General features: G+C 31.5%; 1 protein-coding gene across 2 annotated transcripts in view; it reads right to left on the minus strand.

Annotated features, from left to right (window-relative positions):
- Nucleotides 1–13111, minus strand: part of LOC136043913 (solute carrier family 35 member F2-like) — a 53138-nt gene that overhangs the window by 36229 nt on the left and 3798 nt on the right. For both annotated transcript variants that reach the window (XM_065728957.1, XM_065728958.1), the window contains exons 2-6: nt 11418–11527; nt 10360–10553; nt 7193–7355; nt 5841–5997; nt 1779–1989 (exon numbers count right to left, since the gene is read on the minus strand). In XM_065728957.1, coding sequence (XP_065585029.1) covers nt 1779–1989; nt 5841–5997; nt 7193–7355; nt 10360–10553; nt 11418–11527 — 835 coding nt within the window. The remainder of the gene's footprint in view (nt 1–1778; nt 1990–5840; nt 5998–7192; nt 7356–10359; nt 10554–11417; nt 11528–13111) is intronic.

The following is a 13111-nucleotide window of genomic DNA, read 5'->3' on the forward strand; positions in this document are numbered from 1 at the left end:
TTTTATAGAACAACAGTAAAAACTATACGTGTTATAATAATGAAAAAGAGCACCATCGGCTATAAAACGCAGTTTTTGTCAAAAATCGCAATTTATTTTGGTATTATCTTTTCTTAATTACAAAGACCACGAGAAATAGGTAAAGAATATAACATTTTATTTTACAGTTCCTACGGACACTGCTGACATCCGTTTCCAGACCCTTCAACCAGGAAGTGCAAGGGGGGAGGGGCAGCCATCCTGTGCTTTCGCACACCCTTCCTGTTTACCTTCCCAAGATTTCTCCAGGTACCCATTTAAAAAAGGGTAAAGGATACAGCACTAGACCCTTAAGGTCCAAACTGGCGGTGCTGATCTCCGTCCAAGACGGAGGTACCCATTTAGAGCTGTGTCCACTATGGTTAGGCTAACAGAGTCACGCCACTGACCCCGTTCAAACCAAACAACCAGCGACACCACAACTCGAACTGCTGTCCTCATGGACAAAAGATTTAAAGTCTAGTGTGTCACAAAAAGCACGTAGATATATACATTATGTCTACGTGCTCAATTATATCTCCCTTTTTACTTATAAAAATAATAGTTTTTTTGAATAGATTAGGATGGAGTGTGCACAGCTGTGTTAGCAACATATAGCTAGGGATCTGTAGCTACAGATGCTGTAGTGAGTTGTTAGTAGTAGTAGTATTTGCTTTTTTTTTCATTTTGGGTTCGATCCCCTCCAGGAGCTTTCCATAAAACAAATTGCTGGACTCCTCCTGTCCCTTGGTGAAGACTTGGTGAAGTCTCAAGTTGTTTTTCTCAAGCAATCAACCATGAAAGTCTCAAGGACCACGAATTGAAACAATTTTTTGCCCTGAACTCTTTCTTAGGTGTATTCATACCTGAAAACCGCAGTTCTTTAAAAATCTATCTTTATAAAACTAAGATTTTTTTGTTGTAGTGTCATATTTTCGTCAGTGTTGCCACGCTGTGAAGTCACTGCTGCCAACTGTGAAAATAAATAACCAAAAATCATTCACTAAATTTGAAAACACTTATCGCCCACAAAAAAAAAATTGAATTAAAAACTAACTTAATTCTTGCTGGTTTTTAATCCACATTTCTTTTTTTTCATTTGGCACCCACAACTCCAATAAATGGTAACATATTTTTTATTTAAATTAACCTGGAACCACCTTTCCAATTGCACAATCAAACACGTCAACAACCGCTTAGTTCTCAAAGGGTGAATGCAAGGAATGCAATTATTAAAATCAGAAATCAGGTGAGATAGTTCTGTAACTTATTTAATTGCTGGTTCAGTTCATTTTGAGTGAATGAATTTTTTCTTTTATTTCTAAGTTTTTCGTTAGTATCCGTCGATGGCAATTCATAATTTTTACGCATTTTGAGCAAATCACGGATATTGGCGAATGACTTACATTATGGTTGTTAGGTATTTGGTTTTGATTCTTATAATTTTTGGCTTTTATTGAATTTTATTGATCTTTTAAAAAAAATTTCATTGATTTTGTTGACTTTCCGCGTTTATTTTTGTTTTTCTTTTCTTTGGCTTTTTCCTTGATTATATTATTTTGTTCGCGCTAAAGAAGAGCGGCTGTTGTTCTCTCGAAATATTCACTTTGCGTGTTTCTTCAGTATTTTCGTTTGGCCTTCAACAACCCCATTGTTGATCGTTTTCTTTCTTTATGCCACCATGTTAACGTTATTGCTGAAGCCCAAATTCTATTTTATATATTTATTCAAAAATTTATTTGAGGAAAAAAACAACATACCTTGTAGCGAAAAAGAGCAACACCAGCTATCAAAGAATAATAATCTGTTGAAAGAAGGGACAGATTGAACGCAGTTGAACCAAGGGAACTAAGCACTAACGGAACTGTGGCGTAAAATGCATATAAGGCAGCTGAATAGGCCACCACCAGCCCAATCTCTTCCCAATGATGCCAGTTCATGCTCGATACCTGAGGGTGCTCGGTCAATGCCCTAGATCAATAGCTTTCATTAAACATAGTTTTAATCGAAATTACTAGATTCAGTATTGGAAATAATATTCATAGCATTTATTACAAAAAGTTTGTCTAACTGTTCTTTTAGACAGAGTTTTGTTAAGAATTACTAAATATAGTTTACGATTAAAATTAAAAATATTTATAGCATTTATTAGGAATAGTTCTATAAGTTTTATTAGACTGGCTTTTACTAGAAATTATTAGAAATACTTTTTCATTAGGAATAATATTAAAAACCATGTTATTAAGGGCATTTATGATATTCACAACAAATAGTTCAGTATTATTAGACAGAACAAAACACACACCAAAATAAAATACAAGACGAAAATATTTATATAGAAAAAACTAAGAGGTTCTTAAAGGGTACGTTTAGCAGGAAAGTCTAAAATTTATACAAAAATCATATTTTCTCTGTTTCTTTTTATGCTTTTTTCTTATAAAGATAGTGACCTCCCACTCAATCGAAAAATGTTACGTAATGCAAAAAATTCGTAGCAAAAAAGACGGTCTATAGCTGGTTGTCAAGAGGTAAATTATATATTTATTATGTAAATTGTGATTCACACTTGATACTTCAGGATGCGAGACTATTCTCCAAGAAATAGTATTTATAAACGGGAATAAAAGAAAAAGAAGAAAAAAGCAAAAGGAAAAAAACGAAGACGAGAAACGGAAAAAGAAGAAAACGAGGAAAATATGAAAAAGGAAAAGTGAAAAGGAAAAAGAAAATTTAAGTTTGAAAAGGAAAAAGAAAAAAAGAAAAACTAAGAATAAATACGCAAAAGGAAAAAGGAATAAAAACAAAGAAAAATGCGAAAAAAACAGGTTCACTTTATATGGTTTTATAAAATCATTTTTTTATTGGGTAGAGGGAGAAGGTCGATTACCCCCTTAATAAGTTACTATACATATAGCACGTAATATACAGTGTAAACTACAGAATCCTATATATATATATATATATATATATATATATATATATATATATATATATATATATATATATATATATATATATATATATATATATATATATATATATATATATATATATATATATATATATATATATATATATATATATATATATATATATATATATATATATATATATATATATATATATATATATATATATATATATATATATATATATATATATATATATATATATATATATATATATATATATATATATATATATATATATATATATATATATATATATATATATATATATATATATATATATATATATATATATATATATATATATATATATATATATATATATATATATATATATATATATATATATATATATATATATATATATGATTGGCTTTCTGTTTCTTGAGTCCCGAATTTGAAAGCACTGATAATTTGAATAACAATAAGATAGGAAGGGTTCTATCCTTCCTATGTCTCCCTTAGTAACGATTGTCAGCCTTTGAATGGGGACCACCTCAAAATTTTTCTGATTAGAAAACTTGTGTGCCAAGCAGTCCATTTGAACTATTAAATGTACCAGGCACTGAAATCGCTAGAACAGGGGATGGGGATCAACAATAACTCCCTTGGGAAACGATCAGTGCCAGACACCTGCAATTAGTTTCAATTGTGTTTAAAATTCCCAATCTTTTATTTAAAATAATAAAAAATGTCATCAGATTTCATGTCCAACATTTCTAGAATAACCAAGAATCCCACGGAAATTTTAAACCATAGACAGCACAACAGCATTACCTAAGTAAAGAGCGCTATGGGCAAAATGTATTATTAATTTTATTTTTTTTAGACCAGGGCACTTCGCATAAAAGGATTGGTCATAGAAACTTTGAAAGGGGCTCAACCGATTGGGCAAGTTCTAGTGCTCTTTTTAATAGTCAAAAGTGATTGGAGGGCAACCAGCCCTACCCCCCCAGCCCATCATTTCCTCAAACAGATCCAATCAAAATTTTGAGATAGCTATCTTATTCAGCGTAGTTAAAAGATCAAGTAATTATGTTTTTGTGGATGACAGCCCACAACAGCCGCCAGAGCAAGGATTGACCCCGGGAGCATGTGAGATTTCTATGAAAGGGTGCTAGTATAAGCTTTGGAGGAGGCTCATTGGATTCATAATCAGAATTGCTAGGGCCCTTTTTAAGAGTCAAAGTCATCGGAGGGCGAATAGCCTCCCCCCCCCCTCACGTCCTATTTTCCCCAAATGCATCTGATTGGAATTTTGAGATAGCTATTCTGTTCAAAAAATAGTCCAAAGATGCCATAACAAGGCCATCGGGGTTGACACAACCCCCAGAGTCTTGGGCAAGGGTTATGCCCCGAGGCATATAATGTTCTTACGGAAGGGGTGGTCATGTCTTATTTAGAGACCCTTGCTTTTTTGTTAGAAATATTTCACCAATATTGACATTTTATTTAATGTCTCTAGAAATAATAAACCTCTATCATTACCAGAAACACTTGTGGCGTTATATGACGAACCATTTACAATAGAAAACTATGAAATACTTGTGTCATCAGAAGCTTTTGCAATAGAAAAATTTCTTGATTATGATTACTTTAAAAGTAAATATTTACTTTTATTTACTTTTGTAATACCAAATTTTTGCAACGATCGATAATTTATAATCGATTTTTTCCTAAATCATATTTTCTTTCAATAATTATATTTTCAGAACAATGCGAAAAATCATTAAATACTTTTTAAATAAAAACAGGCACAGCTTGTATCTCTTGAAACTTGGAGCAACTTTTTATAAGGGAATATATTATACCATTAGATTTGTCCTTGTTTTTCATTGCTCATGGCTACTGTACATTACAAAATTTGAATGATTTGGCAAAAACTGTGGCATTATACAAAAAAAAAACACACGAAATCTTTATTTATAAATGTTGAATGAAAATGTTTATAATAGATAAATAATAAAATAATATAATGATTATTATATAAGAAATAATAATAATACAAATAATAAATTAATGTAAATAATTTATAATAAATAAATTGATGAAATAAATAATAAATTAAAATTATTACCCCCTAACTTTAAATATAAATTAATAATTCCTATTCTAATTTTGTTTAATTTGTCTGAATTTGTTAATAGAAACTCCAAGAAGACTTCCTGAGCAGGACAACTCTGTAGGTCTGTCGACAGTGTTCTATTGGGTTTGAATTATTTCGTTTTACAACATTAATTTAAAAGGAAAGTGTTAGACCTCTAATAGAACCCATGAGTAAACAAAACAACAGCTACAAACGTTTTTTTTTTTTGGCTCGGCTATACTCGACACGATGAGTTCAATTCAGAAATCAGAATTTTTCTCTTAATGAGACGTGACATCAACAGGGATATCCTGTGATATCCACAGGGGTAAAAACAAACTTCAACAGTATTCCACGGCTCAAAACCTAGCACAGATTCTAGAATTATGAAACCTAGTTCTAAGTCCGGAACAAAACAGAATATCTTAACTCATTTCTCCTATTCCAAAAACAAAAAAAAAATCATTATTTTGTGATTTTTTCGAAACATTCATCCTGTAGACGTCACAAAAGAAAATTGATAAAATACCTGAAATTAGCACAAAAGAGATTATAACAAACCATTTAATGGTTTACAATAATCAGTGCTAATGATTAACTCCACAGTAACACAAGTTGGTAGCCTATAATTAAATAATAATATAACCTAAAATATAAGTCAGCAGTAGGTTTTAATACAATTATTTATGTTTTTTTTAATTTAAAAGTTATTTCCAAAATGAAATTGAACGTCAAGATAGGAAACCGTGAAGTTAGAAAACACTCACAATTGAAAACCACTAATGACTGTTCCAAATAATCCAAGCATTCCAAGGAACTCAATTTGATCATATTTCTTAATAAAATGCTCTTCGGCTACATTTGTAACTCCATAGAAAAAAGCTCCAGCCATGCATACCATATCACCTGTCAAACGGCTCTCAACTAGAAAATGAACAAATTATTCAACTGCATCATTCAGAAAGATAATCTTAAACTAGCAAAGTTCTTGATAAAAAAAAAAAAAAAAAAAAAAAAAAAAAAAAAAAAAAAAAAAAAAAAAAAAAAAATAAAAACCACCGTGGAGAAAGAAAGAGAGAAAGAAAAGGTGTTTTGATTTGTGTTTAAAATCACACAAAGCACCCACACTTTACTGAATATCTTAGCATCAAATTTCAGGAGTTTTATGTGTATTTACTCTCTTATTCTTGTGTCGTTTAACTCTCTTAAAAAGTGGCCTTCAAATATCGCTTTGCAGGGCAGTTTTACTAATTTAATTGATTCTCAAATCAAGCTTCTTTTAAATATGATTCTTGTTCACGGGTACTGACACAGGTTTCACGTTCTAGCGGCTCGACCCCCCCCCCCCAAAAAAAAAAAAAAAAAATTAAAAAAACTTTTCAGTCTTTCCTTACAATCAGTTTCAAAATTTACTTATTCTGTTATTAATATGATAATTTATTATTTGTGAAAATCACTTTCGAGAACCTGTTTATACTGTCGGTTTCGTACTAACAAAATATCCGTTGAAAAATAAGCCTAATAAAGGGTAGGCACAGAGGTTCTGAAATGGGTGCTTTCATAGCGACGAAATGAATACAACAGCGTTAGATAAGAGATGTTTGGGTTAAGCAGCATTCAGCTCTTTTTGCCATTTCCCTACCTTTTCTCCAATTTTGCTGGTAAGTTTTTTCTCCGTGTAAAGCCTTTCCCTTTCCGAAAAAACTATTTTTTTTTTACATAATTAAGGTATATTTAGGAGTAATTAAGGCTTCTTTTCATTAACTGATCTCGATTTCAGGCGTTACTTTTATATAATTGCGGAGGCTACGGATATATGGAATATTTTAGGTATTTTCCGCAGATAGCTAGTGCTTGGCATTGGCGAAATAAAATGATTTATTGTTTATGCTTTTAATGATTCCTATGGCAATAGCTCAAAACTTGTTTCTATCAGGGATTGTGTGGCAAAGGTAGTTAGAAGTTGTAGTAATTACAAAGATTCCAATCCTCATAAGAGAGCATGTGTCTTTTTATGTATGTAACCTGGCAGGCTCTGCTGCTACTCTTAAATATAAAATATAAAAAATTAATAAATAAAACATAAAATAAAAATAAGTTCAAATAAGTTTGAACTTACCTCCTTTATCTACTTCCTTGGAAGAATCGGCATCCGCCCAAACAAGACAACCAATTCCCATGAGAGAAACACTCACACCAACAATATGGATTATCTTAAAACGAACTCGCATCACTACCCACGACAAAAGTAAAACCACTGGTATTGTAAAACAGTCAAGCAACTACAAAAAGGATAAAACTTAAATAAGTAAAAGGAAAATTTATAATTTAAAACATTCACAGGTGAATAATTAGGCCAGCTTGGCAGTTGGCAGTATGGCCAGTTTTTGGCAGATTTATTGTAAAATAGTCAAGCAACTACAAAAAAGGATGAAACTTCAATTAGTAAAAGGAAAATTTATAACATTCAAAAGTGAATAATTAGGCCAGCTTGGCAGTTGGCAGTATGGCCAGTTTTTGGCAGATTTATTGTAAAATAGTCAAGCAACTACAAAAAAGGATGAAACTTCAATTAGTAAAAGGAAAATTTATAACATTCAAAAGTGAATAATTAGGCCAGCTTGGCAGTTGGCAGTATGGCCAGTTTTTGGCAGATTTATTGTAAAATAGTCAAGCAACTACAAAAAAGGATGAAACTTCAATTAGTAAAAGGAAAATTTATAACATTCAAAAGTGAATAATTAGGCCAGATTGGCAGTTGGCAGTGTGGCCAGTTTTTGGCAGATTTATTGTAAAATAGTCAAGCAACTACAAAAAAGGATGAAACTTCAATTAGTAAAAGGAAAATTTATAACATTCAAAAGTGAATAATTAGGCCAGATTGGCAGTTGGCAGTGTGGCCAGTTTTTGGCAGATCAATCTGCTAAGATTTTGCATCGTCTGATAAAAAAACGACCTTTCAAGACAATCTGTAAGCTCTGATATTATTGCACGCACCATTTTGGCTTAGAAAATCCAAGTTTATCCTGCCTGATCAGTGTTCTAACGACTTTAGCGATACCATCATCAATTTACCCTATTCAGTGTTCAATCGGGCAAGAAAATTTCTATCTATGTGCTTTTGACTAATATCACTGAACTCTAAAATCTTAGCACCTTGAAAAAGCAAATAAAAGAAAATATGAGACGGAAGAAAAAATACCGAAATATTCCAATCTTACCCAACTGATTAGCCACAAAATTCAGCTATTTTATGCATAAAGATGAAAATAAATGTTTGGAAGAACTATAGGATATAAAAAACGAAATATCAAACACGAAACAATGTATTACAACATTCATATTCAAGACATATTTATTTAATCTTTAGGCAGAGGAAAGATAAGAAAATTTTTCTCGAAGGACGAGGGGGATAAAAATCGGAGGAAGGGTAAGCTTTACTTCACGATTTCACAATTTTTTACTCGAGGGGAGGGGAGGTTCGCAAACTTACTTAGGAGCAGTTGAAAAGCAGGTCTGGAACACAGCCATAAGCTTCATACCAAAATTGAGAACTAAATAAGCTTCAAAAACAGTTTGAAGGCATCTTAATCAACATGTACAATTTAAACAGATTTTACATTTGTCTTTCCCTAATAGACAATAACACTTATTAACTATAAAAATAATCAATGGTTGTTCTCTTCAGAAGGAAATATGTTAATGAAACAATTCTTACTTCATAATATGCATAGAAATTGTAGTCAATAGACTTTCTATGCGCTTCCAATGTTATTTACATTTTGTCCTCTTTTTTTCGTTTTTGTAAGTGAATCATTTTCTTTTTTTTTACTTAAGTTTCGTGCATTACTATTTTAAATATGACAATAGCGCGTTTTAAGAATTTTAAGATGACATTTTAAAAGTCCCTTACGATTTTGTTTGAAACAAAACGCGTTTTATGACGACATAAAAATATAGATGCAGATTACCATGCACGATACTATGACAACTTGAAAATATAGAAGGTTTTTCTTATTGCCAATATTTAAAATAGGAAAACACACAGTATCGGAAACAAAGGACATTATGATGGCGCAGTGGATTGAATTGTGCGTTTCGCCCTAGAGTTCTGTGGGTCAAGTCTGTCCGTCGCAAGGAAAAGGGTTTTGTCCTGTGGTGCACTGGTTTTGATCTCAGCTTGGTAATTCGGGACAAAGAGGTCGAACTCAGCAGTGGCAACACCCTACTGGGCCGAAGCCAGGACCTTAGTGGTGAAAAAGCGTCGTTAATCCAATAAATACATACACACCCAGAAACACAGGCAATTAATTTACTTACATAAAAACAGGAATGAAAGTGGAAGCACTTGGAAAATTTCTTGACTGCAATTTTTGTACATTAATATAAGAATCGTTTTATTAGCAATTCTCCTTCTAGAGAGAACAACTACTAAATATTTACCAAAGATTAGAAAAGGACAATAGATCCACGTAATCTAAATGCACAACTTACTTAAATTTTTAATAATTACTAACCACAAACACTGGTTTTTATGTTTCTCGTAAAATTTAATTCATTATTGTTCTTCATTGATTTCTAATCAGCTTAAAGACATAAAGTAATTCTTTGAATTTAAAGACAGTTTTTAGTGTTATTTATAACGAATAATAAAAGTGCTGGGACAACAAAAGCTTTTTTCACATTTATATACCGGTTCCCTGTCGCGACCTCAATTGCTCAACATTTCTTAATTCTGATATACCCCACAAATGCTGTCACATGGGTATTTGGGTTGGCATTATTATTTCACTTCCGTCTTTCACAAGCCACGATCAGCTAAATTCAGTCTTTACTCAGATGATCGACTCCAAGAAGGGTGATACAATTAATGATCTACCATGTTTGATTCCAATTCCCCGGCGAAGCAACATTAAATATTCAAGGATTATTCCTACAATGAAGAACATTGTGAGCTAGCGAGGGAGAGAGCTCCCTTTACAACTGCTGCTACTTGATTATTGACGTTGGCATTGTTTTGCTTCAATCTTCCACAACCCGCAATCAGCTATGGTCGGTTATTTCTCAGCTGAGCACATTTAAAATGTGCGATAGAGCTAAAGATCCCGCCAAATCTTATTCCGATTCCTGGCATGTTTACATATATTTTGTTTTCAATACAATGCATTTTCAAAATTAAATAAAAGGAAATAATGAAGAGAACCCAAATAATATAAAAAAAATATCAATATAAAAAAAAATATTTAATAAAAAATAGCATTATGAGAATAAAAGAAACAATCATACCTGTATACTTGTGAGAGTTGTGTATTGGTATGCTTTCACAACAAGATAATTTGCCTCAACATCTAAAATTGAAACAATTAAATACTTCCACCATCTATTTTTCAGCACATTCAACAAACCATCATCTCCAGTTCGACAAGCTAACACTGTTGTAAATGTCAAACACATGAGGACATATAGAAGGAAGTTTTGGGCTGAAAGAAAGCAAAAATTTACAAAAATATTCAGGAAGTTTTAATGCGAGCTAATAGTCTACCACTTACAACAAATGGGAGGGATCTAGATTTTCCAATAGACTGCAAATTTGCTAGCTACATGGTATTTTGGGGAATGAATTGGGACATTTTCTTTTTATGTGCAATTTAAGTTGTGCAACTTGGCAAATTTAAGGGGAGATTTTTTAACAGTGGAAATAATGAGCTGCTACTGAATAACTTTAAATCAACATCTCCATAGATATATATTTGCAATAGGCAATTTTAATTTAAAGGGAGTAAAGGCTCAAAACAGGAGTTGTTATAATTTATTTGTATCTGCTTATTTTTATACTCATTCATATTGGTTTTGTATACCCAAACAATGTAAATTCATGATGGGTGAAAATAAACAACCTGTACCATCAAATGAGACAAAATGAAGAAGAAAGAAATATTGCATTTCAAAATGATAGCAACAATGATTGGGTTTCAGATTTTGACATGGATGAGGTCATCAATATTTACCATGCTTTTGTTAAAAAAAAAGAACAAAGGTTTGGCAACATGTATTTCATAATGAAAAAGGATCAGCTGATGCAGAAGTTAAAGATCAATCAAAGAAAAAAAAAATACAAAATAAAAGCTATAGCCTAAATACCAAAAAAACTTCCCTAAAATTTCAAAGATTCAGCTCTATCCAGAGATACCAATGGACTCTCTTAACAAAAACTAGCTTTTTGAATGACTGACATGAACCAAAAAGCCTAGAATTAAGCAACCATTGCAAATATTTCTTTGTTACTTCTATTGTAGCAAAATATATTTTTAGTATACAGAAGAAATTAAAATTTTGAGACAAACCTGTTGGTGCATGAACTCCAAATCTTGATGTTAAAACCTGAGTAATCACTGCAGTTGTACATAGGAGGAGTGACAATATTTGACCAATTAGAATGGCACGCCATAGAATCCTATAAGAGAGAATTTTACCATATTACCAAATTAAGTTAAAATAGGCAAGAACAATAGCAATAATTTTAGAAAATAGAAAAGAATAATCAAAATAAATTTCAAATGCGTTTTTCAAACTGATTTCGGGACGACTTCTTGTATACTATCCTTGTCAAAAACACAGTTTGGCAAATAATATGCCAAAATAAAACCAGAGTAATCTCTGGCCAGTCTAAATAAAAAGAACCCAACTTAAGAAACTACAATTTTCAATGTGCTTCATTCTTGCCTTGAGGAGGCTTCTCCATCAAAAATTTTTGTCAAAGTAATCACCCTAAAGTACACCTGGTAACAACAAGTGATTCTGTTTTTTTTTTTTTTTTTTTGAAGATGTATATGATTTTTCTATATTGAGGAAGAGTTCAGAAATTCATATTTAATAATCTAAAGAGCAAACTTTGTTTTGAATCCTAATTTTCCACAGCTTTCTGCACAAAACAGGCTTTTCAATGAAAATTAAAAAGCTCCATTAAACCAAAAATGAGGAGAAATAAAGTCAAACGATTTTGCAAGCATAAAACTTCCACAAGTCACCATCAATAAATAAATGAAACCCAAAACAAACAAAAAATTACAATAAATAACCAAGTCAAACACAAAACAAGAAAAAATTAACAAGATTAGGGCTGTCAACTCCAATGCCTTCTCAAAACCAGAACATAATTTGGACTTAACTGAAAACAAAAAACTTTTTTAATGTTTTGACTTTTCAAAGTTTAATAAATTAAAATCATTAAGACTTTAAGGAATGAACATCAGTATATGTATATTAAACTGGCAATCCATGGGCCCTTGCTTGTCTGTTTTTAGTAAAGTGCAAATTTTGTTCTGGTCTTGAGAAGGCATTGGAGTAGTCAGCCCTAGTAATCTCAAGTTTTGCTTGGTTTCAGTTTGGCATGGTTATTTATTGTAATATCTGTTCCTTTTGAGTTTCATTTACTTATTGTTGGTAATTTGTGGTAGTATTATACTTAGAGGATTATTTCACCTTATTTCTGCTCATTTTTGGTTGAGAGAGCTCTTTACTTTTCTTTGAAACTTACTTTGTAGAATTTTTTTTTCAATTGATTTCTCTTTGTTTTTATTTGAAATAGTCCTATTCATGGATTTTTTTTTAACAAATCCCTAGTTTGGTTTGCTATTTCTGTTTTGAAAAAAGTCTTTCAACAACTTTTAATCCTGATGCAAATAGTATTGCTGAATTTGGTTATATACCTCCTCAAGTTGACATGAAAAATAAAACTTTATACCATTCTCCAAAAATTGTATCTATGCTCTTTGTCAACATGGAAACACTTACTCTTTTAATTTATTTAAACTTTAATAGCAGAAGTAGCAATAGTAGTATTGCTGAAAGATTAAACTTTACAATACACCATCATTCTTGAGATATTGCCAAGGTGCCTTATTGGCAACCATACACACAGTGCCTTTTGATTTAGTTTTAAAGCAACATTTACTTTAAAAGCATAATGGGCCATTGCATAACTGTGGTGGGTTGTGATACCCAATATCCCAAGAGACATAGCTACTGAACCATTTTA

This window comes from Artemia franciscana, chromosome 2 (assembly GCF_032884065.1).
Source record: "Artemia franciscana chromosome 2, ASM3288406v1, whole genome shotgun sequence".
Lineage (NCBI taxonomy): Eukaryota > Metazoa > Arthropoda > Branchiopoda > Anostraca > Artemiidae > Artemia > Artemia franciscana.